General features: G+C 34.3%; 1 protein-coding gene across 1 annotated transcript in view; it reads left to right on the forward strand.

Moving 5' to 3' along the window:
- Positions 1-16,370, forward strand: part of LOC121216091 (uncharacterized) — a 33,684-nt gene extending 17,314 nt beyond the window's left edge. The window contains exon 4 of the mRNA XM_041091389.1: positions 16,149-16,370. Coding sequence (XP_040947323.1) covers positions 16,149-16,370 — 222 coding nt within the window. The remainder of the gene's footprint in view (positions 1-16,148) is intronic.
- The last annotated feature ends 10,368 nt before the right edge of the window (positions 16,371-26,738 follow it).

Genomic DNA, 26,738 nt, shown 5'->3' on the forward strand with positions numbered 1-26,738 from the left:
TGGTGTGGTGGAGGGATGTAATTGAAAATATTCAAACATTGATGCCTATGGGCTTTGCACTTAGGTGCCTTGGTGTGGTATAGTTTAATGTCATTCGAGCTATATTGGTGTGGTGTAATTCACTCGTGTATCCGAGTCTGTTTTAATAGGGTACTATTGAGCGAAACATTGAAATAAAATGTGACAGCCCAAAGTTGACCCTAGTCGGGAAGTGGTTTCGGGACCGCTAAACCGAGTCACCGAAATGTTTGAATGTGATACTTATTGTGTAGAATATGTAATTATGAATGTGTGAAAATTTCAAGCTTCAATTTGGTTGATTTCATGTGAATTTAGTCAATAGGACTTATGTGAGAAAATTCTAAAATGTGATAGGTCAATGTGTGAGGACCTACTAGTGCATGTGGACAAAGGGGGGACTTGCATGTCAAATTCCCCCCCCTAATGAGTAGTGGCCGGCCATGACAAGGAAGGATGGGCAAAACATGTCATGAAACATGTTTTGTTAGTGGAAGAATAAAATAAGGAGTATGGGTAATAAAGAAATGGAAAACAAAAGAAAAAAAAATGTGTGTGTGGTGTTTGTCCCCCCATTGCCGTGAGCTAAACAAGAGAAAGGGGGGGATTTTGTTCATCCTTTTCTCATCTTCATGCTTGCCAAAAACTAGAAAGAAAAACAAAGAAAAATTTTCTCATCCTTTGGTTCATCATTGGCCAAAAATCTTAAGGAGGAAAGAAGAAGAAAGGTGAAGAGATTCGGCCATGCATGTAGCTAGGCTAAGGTATGTTTGATGATGTTCCATGAGAGGCATGCATGTTTTAGTTGTTAGCTTGAGTTCTACCTAACCCATGGTCTAAATCTTGCTATGTGATGGAAATGGCACTTGACCATGGATGAATCATTCTTGGTTGATGTTTGATGTTGTGGTGATGAGGCATGAGGATGAGTTAAGATTCGGCCTAGGTGAAGGTTGTGTTAATGCCATTGCATGCAAAATATGAAGCTTGTTAATGATGCATGTGATGATGGCTTGATGATTCTTGAACCTCCTTTTTAGCATTTTTTGTTGTGTGAGCACATATGTGCATTGGTTGCTAAATGGAGAAGAATCGGCTAGCAAGATGTGTGCTAAGGCCGAATGTAACTTTGCATGTTAATGAGCAATGCATGTGTTAAATTGATGAAAAGGGGGAGGATGCTTTACTAGTGTGTACATGTGTGTATTAAGTGTTGAAATCGACCCCAAAAATGGACATGCATATTCGGTCAAGGGCAAGAAATTAGCTAATATGTGGTGTTGATGCATGATTTTTGCATGTATGAGACTTTAATGTCTAATGTATGAATATGGGCTAAGTGCCTTGTGTTCATCTTTTGATGCCTAAATGATGAAATCAATTTATTTGTTTGATTAAGCTCAAGAGCAAAGGGGAAATAAATCCGATAAAGGGAAGGAAAAAGTGGTCGAATAGTTAGCGGGATAGTTCGACAACACCCGAGGTAAGTTCTTGAGTAAGAGAGCTTAAATTTCGATGTGATTAAATCATGCTCTATGTGTGGCTATTGAGCCGAATGTGCAAGGACAATATGTGCCTTGTGTTTGAGTTTCGTAAACGAAAATGAAATATGAATGGGCTATGAATTATTGTTAGATGTGCATGATTAATTGAATGCTGTCCGGGCTAAGTCCCGAAGGCTTTGTGCTAAGTGAATATATCCGGATTATGATCCGAAGGCCTTTGTGCGAGATACTAAATCCGGGTTAAGTCCCGAAGGCATTCGTGCGAGTTATTAAATCCGGGTTAAGTCCCAAAGGCATTCGTGCGAGTTATTAAATCCGGGTTAAGTCCCGAAGGCATTCGTGCGAGTTGTTAAATCCGGGTTAAGTCCCGAAGGCATTCGTGCGAGTTATTAAATCCGGGTTAAGTCCCGAAGGCATTCGTGCGAGTTATTAAATCCGGGTTAAGTCCCGAAGGCATTCGTGCGAGTTGTTAAATCCGGGTTATGTCCCGAAGGCATTGTGTGAGTTACTAAAACCGGGCTATGTCCCGAAGGCATTTGAACGAGGAGCTATATCCGGTTAAATCCCGAAGGTACGTGATTTGGTAATGAATGAGCTTGCTGTAAAATTCCAGCGAATACTCGAAAAACATCCCAATATGGGGATATGTTACGTATGTGTTGAATATTAATCGAGCCCTTACAAATAAATGTTCGCTCAGTTGATAAACGAGCTACCGGCCTTCGGCCAAGTTAGTTTATTTTGTATGTACATAAGGGTTGTTAATGTTGTGAAGCAAGTTCGATATCGGTAAATTGCGTATTATGAAATATTCCGTTTAGCTAAATGTGTGCTATTATTTGTGCATGCTGGAATTCCTTGCTCAAACTTACTAAGCATAAATTGCTTACTCGTTACATTGCTCCTCTGTTTTATAGATTTTTGGTTCTCCAGCTATTGGACTCGGGATCTTGAAGTCGAAGTCGCCCACACTATCAAAGGCTCTTTTGGGTACTATTTTGGTTGAATTTTGATATGGCATGTACAGGACTACCCATTGTTGTCTTTCGAGTACTTTATGAAATGTATAAGTGTACAGCCATGCGAAAATGGCTTGTAGAAGTGGAGTATGGCATTAGACCATTCGTATTTATGAATGTATAGATGGTTTCATGATGTAACTATGTTGGAATGGAAGTGTTGAGCAAATGATCAGCCACTAGAATGGCTAAGTATGATCATATGTGGGCTTATGTATGACAAGGCCCTAGTTGGTCCATGAAACCCCAAATTAGGTAAGGTTCACTTTGAAAACAGAAGCTGATAGTAGCAGTGGTGTGGATTGGAAAAATCACAAGAATTCGTAGGAATGGAATTAAATAGTGAATAAATTCTGTAATCGAACCTTGATGAATCTACTTTCATATGGAAGTAACGAAACAATAATAGGAACAGTACAGTAAGAGATATTCGGGTTCTTGTGGAACAGGGCCAGAACAGTTTCTGGATTCCCTGTTCCGACTTTGGAAATTCACTATAAATTGACCAGAGATAATTAGGGGTCATACCATATATGTATGGATTCCTCTCTGAGTCTAGTTTCCATAGAAATAAACGGCATCAGTATTGAAGCTCTGTGCGGAGAGATATCCCAGTCGTAAGGGGTAAAGGTCAGTGTAGTCGACCCCTGTAACTTGGGAGACTTTGACTAATAAACTGTACTAATTGGCCCGACCAAAAATTCTAGAAAAAAATCCATAGGTGGGGACATGAGTCTAGTTTCAGGGAAAAATCACAAAACTGATTTTTGAGTTGTGAAACTCAAGATATGATTTTTGAAGCGACTAGTACTCAGACTGGGCAGTGTCTGGAAAAATTTTTTCAAAGTTTGTTAACATCTCGTGTCCGACTCCGGTGTCGGTCTCGGGTTCGGGGTGTTACATAAAATCTTTAAATCGAAAAGTGAAATAAATCAAATTTTGGTAAGTTATTATAATTTATGATTTGAATTGAATTGGTATGAGCTTGTGAATTTATAATAGCATATAAAATGATTTGACGATATGGAACTATATGTGTGCAAATATGTAATTCACGATAGAGAAAATATATAAAAGATTATATGAACCGGTTAGAATCAAGCCTTAGGGGTCGATTTGAATACGAACAAGCCACCAAGCTCGAAAGTGACTGAAATGGTATAATGAAATTGAGCATTCAAGATGATGAATAACTATGTATAAGTTTATGCTTATAGATGATTGTAGGAAATGAATAAGTAGGATGTGAAATAAATGAAAAATGATTATGTAAGTATTAGAAAGTCTGATATAAAACAATCACATAAATTTATTAACTAGGTTATGCTTCAATTTGGTATGCTATAAAATGGAAGTATTAGTTTCCTAATGTTGAGTGTTATAATATGTCAAGTTGGAATGTTAATGTCAATTGAAATGTTGTGCAAAATGGTTGTATGTTTACTTCTCATGTTAATGGAAGTATTTGGTAGAAATTTATGTGAAATAGCTAAAGGTTAATATTGAAATGATAGTATGCAATTGGTTAATGTTGTGTTTTATTAACTTGAATTATGGAAGTACCAATGAGCTTTATCGCACAATGTACGATGTTTTTATTCTATATGCATGTATAGGAGAATCTTGAGGCCTTAAGAGGTGAAATCAACATCTAAAGCAGCTTTCAACTCAACAAAGTTTGTATAGCTCCTTACATTTTGATTTAATGACATGTACCTAGGATTGAAATGTTTATTATGTTGCAAATGGTCCATTGTTTGTATAGTTGAGTAATGAATGAATGATAATGTAATAGTTCATGCACAAATAAGGTCTATTTGGGTTGAATCATAAAATTGAACATGTATATATAATGTTGATTTCGTTTTAAGTCTTGGGATGATACATATTTTTGATAAATGGCGGGTTGAAACTAAAGAGGATTGAAATTGTTGAATTTTGCCTACAAAGTCGCGACACCAACTTACATCAACATGACTTCTCCCATTTGATGTCTCAACGCCGGCTCGGTGAAGTTTGTAAATTTTACATTTTATTCCTCAAGTTGTTAAGCCAACATTCTATTTTGGAGGTCGCGACATCGCACCCCTTGCAGTTTAGTCCTCCAATGGTCTTCTTTCATAAGCTTGAATAAACCTTAAACCAAATTATATATTATAATATGATGATGAAATGATCATGTTAGTGATTATATAAATTGTCTATTGTTACTCTGACAATGAATGTGGCATCTTGTAGCTCAAAACTAATAATCGGGTCGGGTATGGGGTGTTACATTTCACTATCTAGAGAACCATATAAATAGGTTGTAACAACATCTATTAGACACATATCAAGTTTTTCATGTATTGTCATACTTATAATATATTTAAACATGATTACATCCACCACAGGAGAATATGTCACTTTATAATCAATACCAGGCCTTTGTGAAAATCCTTGTGCCACAAGTCATACTTTATATCTAACGACTTCATTTTTCTCATTTAGTTTTCATACAAATACTCATTTGTACCCCACAGAGTTTACATTTTTAGGTCTTTGGTCTATAGGTTCAAAAACCTCAAAGTAACAGCTCGTTTTCAGTGGTACTAGAAATGGTGGTTTCAAAACCCTATTCTCTGATGGTCGAGTCCATAAATATTAATATTAATAATAATTGGTTTAATATAGTGTGATATGAAATTTTAGTTTTGAAAATTTGATTGATTAGAGAATTTATCATAGTATAGGGATGGAATCGTAAAGGTGGTAAAAGTTGACTATTATGGATTTCTATTTACTAATTATAATACATTAATCGATTAAGGCCTAAAATGACAATTTGGCCATTTTTGATGTAGTGGCCGGATAAGTGTTGGTATTATCTACAAGAAGGTTAATTTTAATTAATAATTAGATTAGATATATATACCGTAACATAAAGGATGGAAAGAAGGGGTTCATTTTCTTTCTTTCATAATCTCCATGACCGTCTTTCTTCTTTGTTGAGCTAGGAAAGTTCGGCCAAGTTTTTGCTCTTGATTGGTAAGCTAATTCGATCCCGTTTTTCATGAATTTTGTGTTTTTGAGATTATTGTGCTTCAATCTAGCTAATAGTGGTGTTCGTTTCTAAAACTGTTAAAGATTTCATGAGATTTCCATTGTTGAATGCTTGAATTTATGGTATTAAATAATTATATTACAAGAGAGGTTATGAAAAATAATCACTTGGTAAAATGAAAAGTTGTTCATTTTCGAATAATAGGGTTAAAGTATAGACATTTCGAAACCAGTTTAAGATTTCTATAAACTTTGTTATAGAAAAAAGGCTCGATTGTATAATGTGTTAGGTTTTTAAGGGAATTTCGAGTGATTGAATTGAATTGAATTGAATTGAATTATATGCTTCATAAGTTGATAATTGATATTGGTTGATAAAATTAAATTAAATTATGTTATAGATCAAGATTTGAATCCAACGAGAGAAGATTGTGGGAAAAGGAAAGTTGTTGAGTAGAATCTACCGTGGTGTGTTATCATTCTGCTAGGTAAGTTCATACAATATACACATTGTTTAACTTTTCTTTCTTTTGTTCTTTAATTGTATAATAAAAATTTGGGAAGTCAGATTTAGTTTGTTGAGTATAGAAGGGATATATTGAATTATGATATAAAGGAATGTAAATGAGTTTATCAAATGAAAGTGTCCCAATGAACTTAGTAAATGACTCATACACATGGTTACATGTTATTTCCTAATGATTCTAGGATCTAACATTTGTTGTAGACTCGAAGGTACATGTGACACATATTTTGCATGAACTGGTAATTTGATGTCATTTTAAATGTTTAGCCTGAACTGGTAACATTACATGTATATATAGCCCTAGCCAGGCTTTTATTGTGTTGATAAAGTTTTAGCCTGGACGGGTAACATGACACCTCTGTACATGACTAGCTCGGACGAGCCTCTGATGTGAAGCGTACATGTGTTTTGAGTTTTTTTACGATGTCCCATTGGGTATCATAAAACATGTGAGATGTGAAATTGACGAATTGTGGAATAAGAGGTAATGAAAGATTTTGATTGTTAAATTTTGGGTCCGCACCAGTGAGAGGAAAAGGTATGCAAGTGTTACCATACCATGTGGCGTATTGGATATTCTGTATGATTGATAGTGTCTGCACTTATTATGTTGAAAATGAATGGGAATGAATCGAGTATAAAAGTGTTACTATATCATGTTGTGTACGAGATATACTGTATGTTGATAAAGTACATATGCTTACTTTGTTGAAAAATTGTGTTGGTTTATAGGTAAACTATGTTCACATATTAAAATATCACATAATTATTATGTGAGGTAAGTTAATTATTGAACTTGTATGAGCTTACTAAGTATTCTTAATACTTATACCTAGGTTGCTTTTATCTTGTAGATTTTGAGCATTCAAAACTTGTTAATTGGATCAATAAGAAGTTCACACTATCCGTCCAAGAATTGTGGTAGACTTTTTATTTTGATTTGGTTCGTCTAAGTGGCATGTATAAATGCAGTTGGTTATTTTGCAAACAGGTATGTTTGTTTTTTATGGTGGTTACCTTGGAATCTCTCTTGATGTGTGTAAATAAAATGGACTCAGGTTCTGTTATGTTCTGCATTATAAGTTTTGCGGGACCTATCAAAGTGTAGGGTATTCGTGAAACATTCCACCATTTAGATGTCCACAAGAAATTAAGAAGTTAGATGTTCGCCTTACTTTCCACAATATTTGTGTCGGTATGATAGTTCGCAGTTTAGCCATCTACAGTTCAATACACAGTTGGACGACCCATAAGATCAGACCGCCACATTTTAGTCCGTAGTACGGTTCACCACATATGCTATGAGAGCTTTGTGTGGTAACATCTCGTAGCTTAAGCCCGACAATCAGACCGGGCAATTGGTGTTACATTTAGTGGTCTCAGAGCTATAGTTTCGTTGATTCTAGGATTGAAACGTAGCGCGTACGAGTTCAGAAATACATGCCATTTATAATCGGTGATAGTGTGATATCTTTTGATCCGATCTGATTTTGGTTTTCATTTAGATAAAAGATGTCAGCTGAGTTTAATCATGCCTCTCTCGATGAAGTAGTTAGTAATGTTCCAGCTGCTAAGCAAAGAGTTGCTTTTAGTGCGCCTTCAGCTTAAGGGCTTGGAAGTGAGGCGCGTGATTCTTTCTTCCAGATGATGAATGAATTTATTTAGAGTTCCTGCGAACTCACCCTGTGGCTCCAGAACATCACCCTTTACTGTGCCTTCACCAACACCTTCGTGTCCTCAAAATTTTAACTCGATAAATGCTCATAGACCCCCAATCGATAAAATCTAGAAATGTGGGGCTGAGGAATTCCAAGGGAAAAGAGATGACGGTCCAATTAAAGTTGACTATTGGCTAGAAAATACACAGCGGGGTCTTAATGAGTTGATATGTTTGTTAGGGGACTATTTGAGGTGTTTTATGTCCTTATTAAAAGAAGAAATGTAACTATGGTGGACTATGTTGATCGCAGTGGTTCTATAAGAAAGAGTAGATTGAGAAATTTGCCAAACTAAATTTGGAAAGAGATATATTAGCTCGCTATATTTGGAAAAGAAGAAGAGAGAGTTTCTTGAGTTAAAACAAAGAAACATGTCCGTGGTGGAGTATGAGAGAGAGTCAGACTTAATAAATAAGGTTAAGAAATAGTTGCACAGAAACTAAAATGTGCACTCACTTTGAGTGGGGTTTGAATGAAAAAATTCAAATATTGGTTGGAGCTCTTGAAATTAAGGATAAACACATTCATATATATGCACTGCACTAGTAACTGAGAAATATATGCTAGTAGAGTTGACTAAGTTTAATTTTGGAGTATCAAACCCTTTAGGTTAGTGCATAGTAGTTAATAAGATATGTAGGAAGTGTCCGTTGAGAATGCGGGGTCATGAGTTCCTTGTGGACTTGATGTTACTACCGTTTGAAGAGTTTGATGTCATCCTTAGTATGAATTGGTTGACCGTACATGATGCCATTGTCAACTGTAGATGGAAGCGGATTGTGTTGAGATGTCAAATTGATGAACTATTTAATGTTGAAACCAAGTGAGTAGATTATGTTACTAATCACAGCTTTAACAACTCAAAATTTGGTTAGATAAGGATGTGAAGCATACTTAGCTTATATACTAGACACGAATTTGTAGATGTATTTCTAGCAGAATTAACGGGGTTACCACCAGAAAGAGAAGTGGAATTTGGAAATTGTGCTAAGAATGATATGTGCTAGCAATCAAGCCCCAACAACCCATCTTAGGCCTTTCTAAAATAAGAGGTGCTAGAGATGGTGAACATACCATTCTTTGAGCTGACCAATCATATACCATTACGGTCTCAAGCATGAGTCAAGATGGCGATACTTAAGAAAAAATTAAGTTTGCTCATGGAAAGCTTCATGGATAAAGTTTCATCCCATCACACTCTTCCCTAACTTGTTAGAAAGTTTTTTCATCTTCACCTAGTAATAACGGTATCATGACAAATTGCCTAGGTGCTTCAAGCTCCAATCAATTTTTCGGTCCAAAATCAAACTGATTTTCCATCCCTAACAACCCATCTTAGGCCTTTCTAAAACAAGATATTTATCTGTCTAAGGCCACTCTAAGTGGGAGAGACTCTCCTAGTACAAAGGGTGTTGTTTGAACTCAAAATATACTCGATTTTGAGTGTTCGTGCCCATAGTTGATCATTTTCATAGAAGAGTGTTCACTCGAGCTTAAGCATGAGTGCTTGGTTCGATATTTTAGCCTATTTCAGACATTTCATGAAGGAAAATTTAATGGTTACCATGAGATAAAATAAGATCATATTGAGAGAGAAAATTTATCCCAAAGAAATTAAGGATATCTTAGGAGGATAACACACTTATGGCAAGGTCATTGGACGAGCGTTGATTGAGTAGCTTTTGTAATGATATCTAATGTAGGAGAGCTCAGTCACGATATTATAGTGAAGTGACTTTGTGACTAAATGAGTTTTATAATTAATAGGTTGAAAGTTAGAACTTAATTATAAATCATTTGAGCCCTAAATACATATGTCCAATCGGTCCCTCTGCTAGCTCGTTGAAACCAGAAATAAATTGCATGTTGAATCAAATAAATAGAAATTGATAGAAATGATAAAGTAAGATAAATGTGTTACATTTGGAAATGAATGTCGTTTCTCATTGAGTATGGAAATGATTTGAAAATTAATTTAAGTTTTTCAAATTATTATTTAATTAAATAATTGAAGATTGAAAATAGAATTAAATCAAGTTTCCATGAGTTTAATGAAATTAAAATTGGGTTGAGAAAATTATTTAATTAAAAATTTAATTTATTTAAATTAATAATTAATATTTATGTTGAAAAAAAACATGTATTGGGTTAGATTAAATTATAAAATGTAGGGTTAAAAGTCTATGAAGCACATATAATTGGACCCGATATAGGAGAAGCCCAAAACCCTTCATATTATGTATGAGGGGTGGCAATCCTAGTATTATTAATTAGGGTTAGTAGCCCCTCTCTCCTAGTTCAACTAGATGATTGACTTTTCTATTAAATAAATATTATTTGTGTTCTACTAATTCAACTAGGATTTCTCTATCTCTCCCTATAAATAGATGACGCTGGTAGGGCTAGATATACGACTTTGAGATATTGTTATTATGTTTGAAAATAAGTCAGAATTTATTTCTTAGTATAAATTCTATTTTTTTGATGTGAGTCTCAAGGCTCAATTTCAAACCATGGATGTGATGGGCTTACGCTACCTTAAGGCCCAACAATAAGATCAAATGCCAAGCAAATTAAACCAACATTCGATTAGAGACAATATGTGAAGATGAATCTTTTTGAGGAAACGAGGAATGATACATGCACGAAATGGGTGAAATTTATTAAATTCCATTCACCGAAGTTTCCAGTTTTTAAGTTTAGAGAATCAACAAAATTTTGACGATTTTTTGGATGGGATCCAGAAATTTCTTGGTTAAGATGTCTTCTGACATTTGAAAATCTATCTCTTAGCTTTGAAACATACTTTAAATCACTTGATTTTGAATTTGGGAGCTCAAGTTGTGACTGTTTTAGTGATGAATGCGCTAACAGAATTATTGGACGGGATTATGACAGAAAGTACGAGTTTCGGACTTTTAATTCGAGTTTAAGTCATATTGGGTTTGTGTTTTAGGCTTAATTTTTATATACGAGCCCGATATTGTATTTATCAACTCTTATTATTTTATTATTTGTTATTTTGAATTTTTGATAATTATTAACTATTCTAAGTTATTTAGGAGTTTTATGTCAACATGAAAGTTTAGTTTAAAACTACGTATTGTTTAGGTTAATTAGAGTTCTAGTATATTTAAGAGTTTTATTTAGATTTATTTAGCTAGCCTATATAAAAACCTTTACATGTTACACAAAGAAAATTTGATTATTATTTAACTTCTCTTTGAGTTAATAAATTCTCTTTGAGTTTTTCTTTTCAATAATTTTTCTTGAGTTTTATTTTAGAAGAGTTGAACAATATTTTCAGATTGTGGGGATCATCTTCAAAATTTTTCTTGCCAAGTTTTATTTTTTGGAGGGGAAATTAGAGCTGCTTGAAAAGGTTGTGGATTCTTCTTGTTTCCAAGGCTTTTTAAGACTTCTACACGCCACGTTCTATCTTTTCTTTTTATCTTTTTTATTTTCTTCTTGATTGTTTTAATCTTTGATTTATTGTTCTATTTTATTTATCTTAGTTATTTATTTTAATTGTTTTATCTAACTTGGATTCGATTGTGTTTTAGGTTGTGTCAAAATTAAAGTTTCTTTCCAAACGTCTAGAGCTTTAGGTCAAATCCGCGACTTGTACAAACTTTACGATCGTGTTTCGCACACACCCGTATCATTTCCAGGAATAACAATTCTATCGGTTTCTATATGAGAGAGATTTATTTTCCTACCAAAAGTAAGAGAATTAGTTTTGATTCTGTATTTGATTCAAAATTGTTTGAGCCCGCACTCGAGGTAGTTCATAGTACGAGAATAGCGGAGAAGACTGTTCGGCTGAAAGTTGGGAACATCTAGGATCCGTCACATTCAAAGCACAAGTGCTATTTCGGGAAAAGTTATATTGCTTTAAATATCACAAACTGACTTAGTTTTCAAAATTTTTATTTTTCCATTGTGCAAGAAAACCGTTTTTGAACTGCTATTTTTCCAATAATGTACACGTCTAGATATCTTTTTCACAGTAGGGTTGGTGAGTTGGTATCAGGTGAATCTCGATCCAAGACACTTGCAAGCAATTAAGTATACGTATTTCGGAGGAGATTTTACTCCTATTAGCTATACTGATTCTGACTTCCAAATGTGTTGAGATTTAAGGAAATCGAAATTGGGTTATGCCTTTGCCCTAGGCGATGGGTCCATAGTGTGGAGATGTGTCAAGCAAAGCAACAAAAGAAGTAATATGGCATTGAAATTTTCTTATGAATCTTGAATTCATTTCTTGTATGGGAAAAAAACTATCACATTCTATTGTGATAACAGTGTGACTGTAGTTAATAGCAAAGAAACCAAAAACCACAAAAGGATGAAGCAAATGAATAGAAAGTATCACATCATAAGGGAGGGAGTAGCAGGTGAAATAATAGATATAGTCAAAGTCGCATCAGAGAGCAACCTTGCAGACCCGTTTACCAAAACTCTAATAGCTAGGAGTTTTGATAAACATGTAAAGAGCATGGGAATGCAAAATATAACTCATCTACTTCACTAGGTCAAGTGAGAGACTATTGGATCTGGTGCTTTAAGTGCAATATATTCATTTTGTATACTTGTATTTTTTAAACTAATTGGTTCAGTAATACTACCCTTAATTACATTAATATTCTTTTTATATTGTCCTCGATGTTTTTGCACGCAGAGCAAAATGAAAGCAAATATTGGTTCACTGGTTATATAACGTTTAACTAATATTAAGTGGTATTACATGGTCGGATTGTAATATGGAAATATAACTTGTATTCGTAGAAGAACCTAAACATGTCCTTAGCCTAATTGGAAATGAGAAAACTGATTGAACAACTAATATGTCGTCTATCAAGTCCAATTGGGGAGATGTTTTGTCTTTAGCATTGGAGTAGATGACTCCTAGAAGATAGAGACATAGATATAACTGACTGACTGACAGTACATCATATATGACCCAAGTAGAATACATCTATTTATGGATTTATTCACTTGTGATGTTCATAGTGTGGCATACCTTAATTTTGCATGGATGATAAACTATGTATTTATGACTTGTACATTGGTGTAAGTAAATGTTTGAGTTCAAATAGATAAGGAAACGAAAACTAATGCGTTGAGTATACACTTCTGCAATATGTAACATCATTCACAATAGTGAAATTCATATCCCAACTAATGGGTAAATGATATCTTCTCATCGACATTACATGATAGATGAAAAGTAAATGTAGCCATTGGTCATTTGACTTTGTGAAAAGTGACTAAATTTCCTTTTTATAGTAATTGACTTTTCATAGAGAAAAATATAATGATTACCATGAGATAAAATAAGATCATATTGGGAGAACGAATTTATCCCTAAGAGATTAAGGATATCCTATGAGGGTAACACACTTATTAAGTACATATTAAGGTCATTGAATGAGTACATATTAAGTATCTTTCGTAATAGTATGTAATTAGGGAGAACCCAGTCACGATAATATTGTGGAATGAATTTGTAAGTAAATGAGTTTATAAGTAATAGACAAAAAGCCTTAACTTAATTATAAATCATTTGAGCCCTAATTACATATGTCCAATCAATCCTTTTGCGAGCTCATTGAAATCAAAAATAAATTGTGTGTTTGAATCAAAATGAATAGAATTGATTAGAAATGATAAAGTTAGAGAAATTGGTCGCATTCACAAATGAATGTGTTTTCTCGCTAAGTATAGAAATGACTAGAGAATTAATTTAAAATTTTTAAATTATTATTTAATTAATTATAATTAAATGATTGAAGTTCAAAAATGAAATTAAATTAATTAGACATTATGAATCCATGTCATGCCCCAAAATATAAGGGGTTAATTGAAATAATTAACTAAGAAATGATCTAGTCTTATATATTAGTAGATAGTGCACTCTTTAAAGATCCTAGGTTCAACCCATTCCTCTCTTATTTTTATCCTTTTTAATTTTAGCAAACTAAGATAAAAACCACATTAGAATATATATATTATTAGGAGTAAAAATTTAACAAGAAATAGGCCTTAGGTCTAATGGTTAAACACTTGTTTCTTCCCCTTGCATAATCAAGTTCAAGACATCCTATTCCCAAGTCCCTTTCAATTTATTTTTGGTAGTAGGGGAAATTACCATGTAGCCCTTAAATATTTGAAAACCCCAGCTATTTAGTTATTCTTTTCCTAATCACCAAGGATTTGTTTTCTTTTCCAATTCAATTAGAATTTTCCCACAACACTCTTTATCTTATTCATTTTCTTTTCTTCCCCTTTTCTTTTCATCAAATTTTCATTTAATTATTGAGAATTATTTTTGTTTTCCCAAATCAAAATTAATTTCCATTTGAAAACATTTTCTATCGGGTTCGTAAATTTCGTTCGTAACACCCTTAATCTTTTCCAAGAATCTGTAAGTATGAATTGATCTCGATGTTTGATCTCGAATCCTTATAGAAATTCTATCTAATGTAATGTTGTGATTGATTAAACGATCTTTCACTGTTAAAAATCAAATCTTTTGAAAATCTTGACGGATCTTGGAAATCAAACATTAACTTGTGTGAAATTATTGATTGAAGGATTTGCTTTAGGTGAATCGAACCAGATTTGATTGCGAGGAATGACGTTCGGGCTCCTAATGAAAAGGGTGTGTTTTACAATCGAATCGGGGCAAACCATACCTAGGTTTAGGGCCACACGATTTGTCATGCAGACGTGTGGACCACACGACCCCTCACATGTCCATGTGCCTTTGAAACCCTAAGCTAGTTTGAATCTCACATAGAGAATATCCTCCCAAACGAGCTGATACATGGGCACGTCTCCCATGTAGCTTAATTTTGCTATTTCCACAAGGCCACAGCCTGTTACACGGCCTGACCACACAATCGTGTAAACCCTCCACATGGTCTATAGCATCCCACACAGCCTGACTACATGACCGTGCAACCCCTGTTTTTCAGATTTTATAGTTTTACCCAGAATTTGTTCAATTTAGTCCCTGGGTAGTTTTCGAACTGTTTTAGAGCATTACTTCTTGCAATTCAATCTCTAATGATATAAGTATTGGGTTGCATGTTCTGATTGACCAAATTATTATTGTATATGCATGTCTTGTGAATAATATATGCCTATTGCATCTATACTAGTGAATGTTTGTTCTGCATGCCACATGATATCTGTAATTCGAACACATGACACGCATGTTTTTTGCTAGTGTATTATTTGCCAAGAGTCTTAGAGAAGGCAGTAACTGCTGCAGCTTGGGATTGGGGAAAATGGTGGTGACGGTAGAGAGAAGAGGGATGAGATGTCCCTCCTAACAGAAGAACTTATTCAACTATCTGTCAAACGATCGAATGTGGTTCCGAGTGAGAAACCAACTCTGATTTGTGCAATTTGGACAGAGAAGCTTTACAACCCGAAGAGTTTTAGGGCACAGATGAAGAGGATATGGAAAACAAAAAAGAAGTTTGAGATTTAGATGGCAAGCAGAATTTATTTTTGATCGTGTTTGAGTTAGAAGAAGTTTTGGAGCTGATTATGGAGGGAAGACCATGGCTATTCCGGAAAAGTCTAATTTTATTTGACAGGTTAATTCAATCGGTGGAAAGATCCCAGATTCGGCTTAACTCATCACTGTTTTGGTTAAAGATAGGTCCATGTTTACCAGAATTTGATAAAAAAAGATCTATTACACGCCATAGGTGTCACTTTTGGAGGGGTGCTTAGATATGAAATTAGTAGAGAATGGTGTCGCCTTAAAATAAACCTTAATGTGCAGAAACCCCTTCGACGAGGTATTTTTGTCTTAATGGATAATAGGAATAAATGGTGGATTTCTTTTAAGCATGAGAAATTACCAATGTTTTGCTTTGGATGTGAAAGGGTGGGGCATTGCCTTTCAGTTTGTAATGAGTTGAATCCTGTAGAAAAAATTAAAATCAGAGAGGATCCACCATACACGATGGAACTAAAAGCAGAATTTAACTTAATCAGGAAGGAAAGTATTAAATTTAATGATTTTTCAAAAAAGGTTAGGGATCAATGCTCTTTTACTGAGGTGGAGGTGATCAAAGATAAAATAACAGGAGAAGTGAATAGTTTGAAGGGGATGATGCACGGGAGACTACAATTGAGTGGTGAAGAGAAGATGATGAAGAAATAGGAGGAAGTATCTATAGTCACATAAGATGAACAGATGGTTGACACCAAGAGCAGATAGGTTAATAATTTAAATTTAGCTAAGAAGGCAAGTTGGAAAAGAATTGCTCCAGTACAAATGATGACTCAGTGAAAGGATGAAAGATGTACTAGGAAGAGGAAAACTTCTAAAGACGAATTTGAGATTTGTAATGTAGAAGCTGCATATGAAGACGGAACTAAAAGGCTAAAAAAAGATGGAGAAAAGGTATGTGAAGAAATGTTATCAGAAGCGATGGTTAATGCTATGGAGCAGAGTGATGTTGAACTACTTATGGGATCGGCTGCTGCCAAGAGGCAAGCTGATCGAACGCAATGAAAAGCATTAGTTGGAACGTTCGTGGATTGGAGAGTCTACGGACAGTTAGAAGGCTGCGGTACTTTTTAAAGCAGCATAATCCCCAGATGGTCTTCTTAATGGAGACAAAAACAAATAAGCAATGTATGGAAAAGGTTAGAAGAAGTTGTGGTTTTCAGAATGAGATTGATGTTGACGCAGAAGGTTCTTGAGGTGGTTTATGTTTAGCATGGAAAAGAGAGATCACAGTTACTTTAAGAAGTTTATCCAAGAATCACATTGATGCAATGGTTATGGAGGAGAATGGTAATGTAGAGTGGAGATTTACAGGATACTATGGCTCCCCTTATGTCAATAATAAGAATGCTTATTGGAATCTACTACGGAAATTGAGACAAGATCAGAGGCATCCATGGTTTGTAAGCGGGGATTTTAATGAAATTATGTATTCTTTTAATGGAGGGTTACCAAGAGATTAAAGACAAATGGAGGCATTTCGAGAGACCTTAGAAGAATGTCATTTAGAAGATTTAGGATATACATGGGTTTGGTTTACATGGGAAAGGAGAAATTTTCCAGGAACAAATATCAGAGAAAGACTGGATAGGGGAGTTGTTAATGATAAATGGAGGAATCTTTTTCCTACCGGCAACATTCATCACTTAACTCATTCGATGTCTGATCATTGTTCACTTCTTATTAATACAAAAAGTGGAAACACTTAATATTAATAATTTAAGTGACTTTAAAGTTGTATAACTAATTGATGATAGCAACAGAAAATGGAAAAAAAAGAATTGGTAGATTCTACCTTTCCAGTGGAGGTAGTTGAGAAGATTCTCCGCATTTCGTTAGCAAAAAGCCTCACGATGATTTTCTGGCCTAGAAGGGGGAGCCCTCGGGATAATTCATGGTGCGGAGTGCCTATAAACTATTGCAGGGCATTGAAATTGATCCTAGAGCTTATGCTTTACAACACGGGTATAGAAAATTTTACAGAAATCTTTGGCTCCTTAATCTACCTTCTAAGTGAAAAATTATAGTTTGGAGAATATCATGGAATTATCTACCAACATGGGTTAACTTGCAGCACAGAAGGCTTTTAAACAACATAATCTGTTCTAGGTGTGGAATAGCAGTAGAAACCACAAATCATCTATTCCACGAGTGTCCTGTTGCAATATCAGTATGGAAAGAGTTATCATTCTCGGAGTTATTAGAAGTATCTAATATGGAATTTATGCAGTGTCTCACCTGGGTTTTTGAACAGAATACCCCCTTTCAGTGCAGGATCTTTTGTTGCGCTCTTTGGGCAATCTGGGGAGAAAGGAACAAGAGAGTTCATGAGAAGGCCAACAGATCTTGGAAAGAGATTGCAAATTTTATCAAGAGATACATTTCTGAACTTAATAGGATTGAAGAAAAAGTACCAAAGATTTTAACAGGATTCAGAAAGTGGAAACACCCACCTGGTCAGCTTGTGAAGATTAACTTTGATGCAGCGTATGATGGGAATTTGTGTCAATCGACTGTGGGGATTGTGGCTAGAGATAGTGAAGGAAACGTTCTCTTATCATTCACAGATATCCATCACCAAGTCGCATCAGCTTTTGCTGCTGAAGCAATTGCTTGCCAGACAGTAACTCAAATTGGTATAGACATGCAATGGTCAAATATCATTATTGAAGGCGATGCACTATCAATTATAAAGAAGTGCAAGATAAAAAGTCATGATAAATCAATGGTCGGAGCATATATCCAATATATTCATCAGCTACTGGCTAAATCTAAAAAATATTATTTTGAGTACATTCCAAGAGTAGCTAATAGCCTGGCACATACATTAGCAACGGAGACATTAAAGAAGAAAGACGAGATTTACCTGGTAGGAAGAGTCCCTGAGTATGCTGAGAATTTGAAGGCAAAAGAAAAGATGAGAGAACCAGATTGTAGATGAAATGGAGGAGAAAGAATAGAGAGGCTAAAATATGGAAATCAATGGGTTTGGTGAAACGGCTTTCATTGGAATCCGAAAACGTCCCATAGTAGAAATGGCAGATGATTTGACAAGACGGGAACAGATCATTTTTCTGATTAGGCAAAATCGCGGTGTCATTAAGTAGGATCTAGAGTCTTCTGATTATTATTCTTCTGATTATTATTACTCTGTTTTTGAATTTTTAGGGTCGATACTTCAGTTTCAAGCCTCTTTTAATTTCTTGCTATAAGGTTTGGACTCTAGCATTTGTTTTATTTTGTTTTTCTGGGTCAAAGTTTTACTTCAGGGCCTTTTGCATTTGTTTTTCCTTTAGTCTGGGTCATGTTATGTATTCTTAAATTTAGTTAATAAAGCTCAATCTGAATTTATTTTCCAAAAAAAAAAATCCTACCATATTGGTCTGTTATAAGTATGTCATATTGCATTGCATTGGGTGGGACGATATGCACAGAGGAAATTTGACAATTTATCTGCAAACTTGCTATACATCCACAACCATTGACAATGTTTTTCCCTTAACTACAATTATGGTATGCATCCACAACCTATTGGCAGCTCTTTCTTGCAAACATGTTGTGCATCCAAAGCCAGTGGTAAATTGTATTGCATTATTTTCTTATGTACCCATAACCATAGGCAATTTCATCTGTGATTTTTTTGCTATGCATCCACAGCCATAGGGGGATTCCATTTGCGGTGTTTTTGTTGTGTGTCCACAACCATTGGCAGTTTATCTGCAAACCATTGATGGTTAAAACTACAACCCAATGTGTAGGTGGTTGAAGTTCAGGGGAACTCCCATTATGGTGTGTAACGGTGGGGTAGGATCTTTTCTTTTAAACCGAAACTATATTGCATTCATAAAGCACATGCATACAATTATGAGATTTTTGAGATATTATATATACTGTTGAGTGATCTAAAATATCAATATTTTGAAATTGCTATCGTGAGTTATTCTATATGTCGTGTTTCTGTATGCTCAATCGTTTGTACTAATTTTCTTATGATAGAACTCACACTTAGCTTCAGAGCTCACTCCATTTTTATTTTCATCTCTACAAATAACCCACTAGGTTAGGACGTAGACACTGATTTTAGGTTCATTATTTGATATTTTTATTTTGAACTGTGGCATGGGACTCAAGATTTATGTTTTTATTTATATAGCTTGCATGACATTTAATTTGACTTTAGGATATCGAATTATGAATATTAATTAGTTATGCATGAACCCCAAATTTTATTAAAAATATAAATAAATATAACTTTTCTACTGTTAAATTATAATTAAAAATTTGAGTATTAAATAATTTTGGGATTAACTAAGTTTTCTTTTAAAATAAAAAAAATGTCTCAAAATGATTGTTTTAAAAACTTCGATAGCTTACTGGGCCACTTCAGTGGCTAATGTAATCTTCCGAATTCAGGTCTAATGTCTAGGCCGGGTTGGGGAGGTTACAATCCATTATAAGGAAATTAAATATATTTTCTCAATGATTCTTTTACGATAAAGCTGTCATGATTTTAATGGAATTAAAACCACGTTGAGAAAATTATTTAATTGGTAAATTGATTTAGTTACTTTGATTAACTAAACTAATTAATTAAACACTATTTATTTTGGGAAATAGAAAACAAATATTGGATTTGATTAAATTATAAAATTTTGGGTCGAAAGTCCAAGAAGCACATATAATTGTAACCAATATATGAGAGGCCGAATCCCCCTCATATGGTTAGTATAAAGTTTTACAATTTAGTATTTGTTAAGCTAAATTACGAGATCTCAACCCAAAACTTTATAATTTACACTTTATACTAATCTCGTTAATTAAGGTACAAAGACTAAATTGTAAAAGTCATATAAGTTAATCGTTATAGATTTTTAATTGCTAATGGTTGAAATAGCAATTAAATCAAGGCCTAAAGTGACAATTAGATCATTGCATAGTTGAAGTGGACAGTTGGATAGTAATATTAACAAAATAATGTTAGAATTTATAAAATATAGAATTATAATATATGTAATAGTAAATTAAAGAAACAAAAACCATTGTTTTGTTTCATCTTTCTTCTTCTTACCAAAATACCAAAATAAACATAAGGGAGAAGCTATTTTTGAGTCCTTAACATTAGGCTATTGCATTGTAAGCTTAATCTAGTCATTTTCTTGTAATTTTTATGTTTTTGAGATCGTGGTAACTTGATTTAGCTAACCCGAGTATTATTTTTCAGAACTGTTAAAGTTTCAAAAATGTTTCCATTGACGAATGCTTGAAGAGTTTTGTGTTAAATGATTAGATTAAAAGCTTAGATACGAAAACAATACTATTTTGTAAAGTAAAAATTGTTAGTTTTGAATATAAGAACCGAGGTGTAAAAATTTCAAAATTAGTATGAAATTTCTATAATTATAGGAGGTTTTTGAAGATTGTAGAAGGATGAAATTGAGATCAATTTTGAAATCGAGACTTAAATTTGAAAGTGATGGCCATTTTGATTTTAGGGACTAAATTGAATAAAAGGAAAAACTGTAGAGTGCATTCGAATGATGAATTTAAACTGATACATACACATAATAGGATGATAGAAGATATGCAAAATTGATAAATTGAATGGAATAATTGTATAGATTGAAAATTAGATTAAATCGAAAATAAAAAAGTCAAAATTCTTGAATAGTCCTTAAAGTTTCAACTTGCGTACTAATATAACCAAGTAATTTCATATGATTTGGTTATATATATTTTTAATATATTCTTGAATTATGAAGTTTTTTTGTGGTTGCAATTTGAATTATTTACAATTTGGTACAAAAATGTATGATATGAACTAAATCGTAAAGAAATAATAAATTGACTGTTAAATTGAATATGATAAAATGCAATTTGCGATATTTAATGAATTGATATATGATTATGATTGATCAAACAGTATTGGTGTGAATTTGATTGATTATCGAGATAGAGGATTAAATTGAATAATTTGCAAAATATGTATGACCTTGAAATTGAATGTGATTTGAATAGAATTTGATATTATACATGTAACACCCTATACCCGGCCTAGTCGCCAGGCCCGAATACGGGATGCCGCATGACCTTCTCGTTTCATTTACTTTAAATAGGAAGCTAGATTCAAGTAAATCGAACATCTTTTTTTAAGTCGATCAAGTTTTAATATGTCCAAATGGTTAATTAACATTATTACATGTAAATCATTCGTTAATCGGTCATACACAAGTCCAGAATCATGTATAAGGGCTATTTAGCAAAATTCCACAAAAATGTCCGTAGGTATCGATATTGATATCTAGGTATTGATAATTTCCTGAAGGGGTATCGATACCACTTGGAAAAAGGATACCAATTGAGCATTCTGTTTCTCGATTTAAAAACCCATCTATCGAAAAATATCGGTACCACAGGATAAAGTATCGATATTTATCCCTTGAGTATTGGTACTCGAGCAAAGGTATCGATACCAAATCTCTATTCTGTTTCCTGTACATTTTAATCCACAGAGGTATCGATTTTTAAAACCCAATATTGATACCCTTGCTACTAGAGCTAATAATATAGCATAGGAATGCAATTAACTCATCACAAATAGTTCCTAATCAACATGCATCAAGTACGAAATTAAATAATCGTTCATATGACTTATTCAACAGTACAAAATACTAAAAATGAATCTGAACTAATATCATCATGCCATTATCAATGTTTAAGTATTCTTGCATAAAAATAACACAAAATTCCTATAGGTAAATCAAAATGATGAAGCTCATTGTCTCAAAATTGTTCTACCACATTGCCCAACTCCCTAAAACGAAAAATAAAATAACAAAGCACCTACGAAGAATAACCAGACTTCATTGGATCACTCCTTTGGAGACCACACCGCTCACACTGTGACGTCACTAATCTGTAAATGTTGAAATGAGGGGATGAGTTTTTGCAAGCTCAGTGAATGCAAGAATGACCACAACATAGACACATCATCTTGTAACACAACCTGACATTTATTCGCAAGTAGTACATTCTTAAGTCTAGCATCACATAGTATTGAATCATGCATAGCCTAAAATTCGTTCTCATAGCACAATACATAATCATTCAAACATAGAACATATTCCACACAATTATATAACATAAGATAAGATGAGTTATGACGACACTTGGATTATGAAACATGTAGTGAGCTCTACCATCACACATCGGATACACGAATCTCCTTACACCATATAGACCCATAGAGTCAAACATGTCCCAAAAGTGAAGTGTATAGCTAACACTGTCCTTATTTCCCCTCACATGTCCCGTTGAATGGAGCTTAGCTCACATTCCCTTATTCCTCCAAACGTGTCCTCGGGCCTCAACGCCTAAAACCTCTATACATATAAGTTAGTACTCATAATTCTATGGCATGCCAACTATCTCTAATGGTTCCAAGATCTCAAGGCCAAAATATCCAAAAACAACATATATTACTTACCGATTATCCATGCACTTTCGCTACATATTAGCATATTTTGCAACCACTAGCATAGTCATATAACATATATATTACACATTTATTACATGTATATAATAGCACTTTACACAAGAATCACCATATCCAAATATCACATGTCATGCGTATTATATAACCACATAACCACAAGACAAGTATAGTTTCAAGAAAACTTACACTCAGAACTTAGAGTAGGAGTTTAGGCTACATCTAAATTCCCAATAACACATGTGATAGCACTAGAAAGAACATATGTGATAGCATTTTTAGTTTAGTAAATTGAATTTTATAACTTAGTGAATCCTAGGCTATTTTATCCTTAATTTTACTATATTTTTGTATTAATGTCCCTGCATGGGTTAATTCTAGATTGCGTCCAAAATTGTTGCCGCACCTGACAGCTGTTCGGATAAGAACTAAAAATGTGTGAGCTGTCTAGTCTGGTATAACCAACTTGTACGTACAAGGACAAAAAAATTCTGAGGAAACGACACTTGTACTGTTGGAGGAAGACATAAAAGGTTGAGGTGAAAAAAAATAAAGGGAGAGCTTTTTCTTGACCATCCTCTTCTTCATCCTACCTTGAGGATTGCGGCTATGGTAGCTTAAACCTCTCATGGGTGAGCCAACGTGAAAATTGATGCAGATTAGCTTCTGACGAGGAGACCTAAGTGTGAGACAATAAGGAATAGAGAGATTCAGTCGAGTTATCTAGGAATAGTATTCTCCACTCGATTCTTTATTAATTATTTTTAAATGCTGGTGATTACTCTCTGTTTTTTGTTTGTATGGAAGTACACATGAATTCTTGGTTAAATGTTATCTTATTCAATCTTTCTTTTTTTTTGTTTAATCTTTGGGTTTGAATGTTTCTTAACAGTGAAGTGTTATTGCAGTCATTGACACTGGAAAGTACAGTGACAGTTCGAGCCAATAGGCATTACAACGGAAGTTGAGTGAGGATTAGAGGAATTTAGTCTACTTGTTCTTAATAGTGCCATATTGCGATCATCAGAAGGTGGGGTTAATGTACATGTTTAAGTCTCAGATTAAATAAAGGAGTGACGCTTGGTAAGATATACATTGAAATTTATTACCTCGACAATCACCTATCCTTTTATACCTTGTGAGCACTTAGTATTCTACTGAATATTCATGTTGGGGATCCCAGTTTATCATTATCATATTTTATTTTATTATTTTCAAGTTGTTGCTTCGACAACTATCCTTACAATTTATCTCGTGTCTATCTAGTTATTACACTGACATTAGTAGACAAAAGACAACCATCCTTGTAGGATCGATATCCGACAGATTCACTTCTGTCTACTATACTTGCATCGACAGTGTATGCTTGCATATTATTGTTGTGACGTTAAACAACATATCAAATTTTTGGAGCCGTTTTCGGGAATGGTGTTTGTTTGATGTTTATTTTTTTTGTGTGTTTCTGCAGTTTAATTTCCTTATATAATATTTAGTATTCACTAACTGGTTTTTCTTTGTTGCTATTTCTTCAAATTCATTTTAGGTGTTTTCTGACCCGAAGCAAGTTAGATTTTCTTGACAATTTTGATCTAGTAATTAAAGGACTGTTTGGAGTAGACTTCGAGGACAAAGAAATATGGCTTTACCAGGGGACAATGCAGCCATACCCCCATTGCAACAGCAAAATGTTAATAACTCATTGTTGCCGCAAGATGCTCACATACAAAATAGGACTATACAAGATTTTCTAGTACCTGTCTTGGATGATTTACAATTGGGAGTTGTTAGGCCAGCAATCCAAGCTGGGAATTTTGAACTCAAGCTACTAATATTTCAAATGTTAAATTCTAATGGACAATATGCTGGACTGCCACATGAAGATACGATAGAACATCTTAAATCCTTTTTATTGATTTGTGCTTCCTTTAGTCAACAAGGTGTTCTTGATGATGCCTTCGAGATGCAATTATTTCCTTATTCCTTTAGTCAACAAGGTGTACTTGGTTTTTTGGGCTACCTACCGGATCAATTACTTCTTGGAATGCACTAGCAACACAGTTTGTTTTGTGATTTAACCTACCAACAATGAATTCTCATCTTCGAAATGATATTAGTGCTTATCATCAACCGGATGATGAAAATCTTTACACCACATGGGAATGTTATAAATCTTTATTTCAACATTGTCCCATGCACGACTTTCTACCAAAAACACAAATTGAGATTTTTTTATAATGGGCTGAATTGACATACAAGGAATCTTGTCCACGTATCAGCCAATGGACGTCTAATGGATTGTACTTATAATGATGTTGTGAGAATTCTTGAGAGAATTGCTCAGAATGATTATCAATACCCTATGTCTAGAGCTGCACAAACAAAAACTACTCTAGGGGTTTTTGAATTGGATGCAATAATCGCACTAAGAGCTCAAGTTTATTCTCTCACAAACATGATTAAAAATATGCAAGGGACTAGTGGCGTTGCACCTATACAAGTCGCTTAGCAAGTTGATGTTTCTACTTTTTGTTTTGAAATTTGTAGTGACAACCATAGCTCTGAAGATTGTCCAAAACATGCAGAGAGTGCTTGTTGTATTAGTAACATCCGCAAAAATTCTTATAGTAACTCTTACAACAACTCAGCACACAACCAACCGTTTTGGGGAACTCAGAATGCTGGACAAAATGCTGCGACATTCAGAAATGGGAATACATCTACTTAGGGCAATTATAATCGAAGACAAGAGAATTACAAATCAACAATAGTAGAACTACAATCAGCACACTCAGATGCATCCACAACAAGGCCAGAAACATCCACACCAAAATCTGATGCAGCCACAACACTCTTCAATATAGAATCAGCATGTTCAAGGACATCGACAACAACTGTACACTCAAGCTTCTACTTCTAACCCGTTAGCAACTCTTGAAGCATTAATGCGGGAGCATATTACTCGCACGGAAGCTATCGTACAAGGGAATTCATCTTTGATTCGAGCATTGGAGGCACAATTAGGACAACTTGCTTCGAATATGAATACTCGACCACTAGGCTTATTACCTAGTGACACGAAAAATCCCAATCCGAGGGGGAAAGAACATTGTAAGGCTATCACTCTTAGGAGTGGTAAAAAAACTGGTGAACCATTTATAGACTCTACTGTATCACCTCAAGATACGGATGGAGTGATCATTGGTGAGAAGGTTGAATTTAAAGAGTTTTTCGATGCATCAGACAAAAAAGTTCCATAAATTGTCACTCATATGCCTAATGTCCGACCTTCAAAATTGTCGACGCAATCAAAGGTGTTGGCGCAAGTAGATGTATCTCTACCTTTATCTTTCCCACAAAGATTCAAGAAGAATGAGCATGACAAACAGTATCAATAGTTCCTTGACACACTGAAGCAACTGCAGATTAACATTCCTTTAGTAGACACTATGGTACAAATTTTGAGTTATGAGAAATTTATGAAAGACCTCTTGTCCAATAAGAAGAAGCTCACTGGTATTGAAACTATTGCACTCACAGAAGGCTGTAGTACTATTTTGACAAACAATTTGCCCCCTAAATTGAAAGATCCTGGGAGTTTTACCATCCCATGTTCAATTGGCAATCATTATTTGGGACAGAATTTATGCGACTTAGGAGCTAGCATTAACCTAATGCCACTATCTACTGCAGTGACATTACAACTAACCGATCAATCATTGGCTCAACCTGAAGGGAAAATCAAAGATGTCTTAGATCGTGTGGATAAATTCATTTTTTGGAATTTTATCATACTTGAATCTAAGACAGGCAAAGAAGTTCCCATAATCTTGGGACAACCATTTTTAGCCACCGAGCGAACTCTTATTGATGTTTACAAAGGTGAA

The sequence above is a fragment of the Gossypium hirsutum genome, chromosome D04, assembly GCF_007990345.1.
Source record: "Gossypium hirsutum isolate 1008001.06 chromosome D04, Gossypium_hirsutum_v2.1, whole genome shotgun sequence".
Taxonomy (NCBI): Eukaryota; Viridiplantae; Streptophyta; class Magnoliopsida; order Malvales; family Malvaceae; genus Gossypium; species Gossypium hirsutum.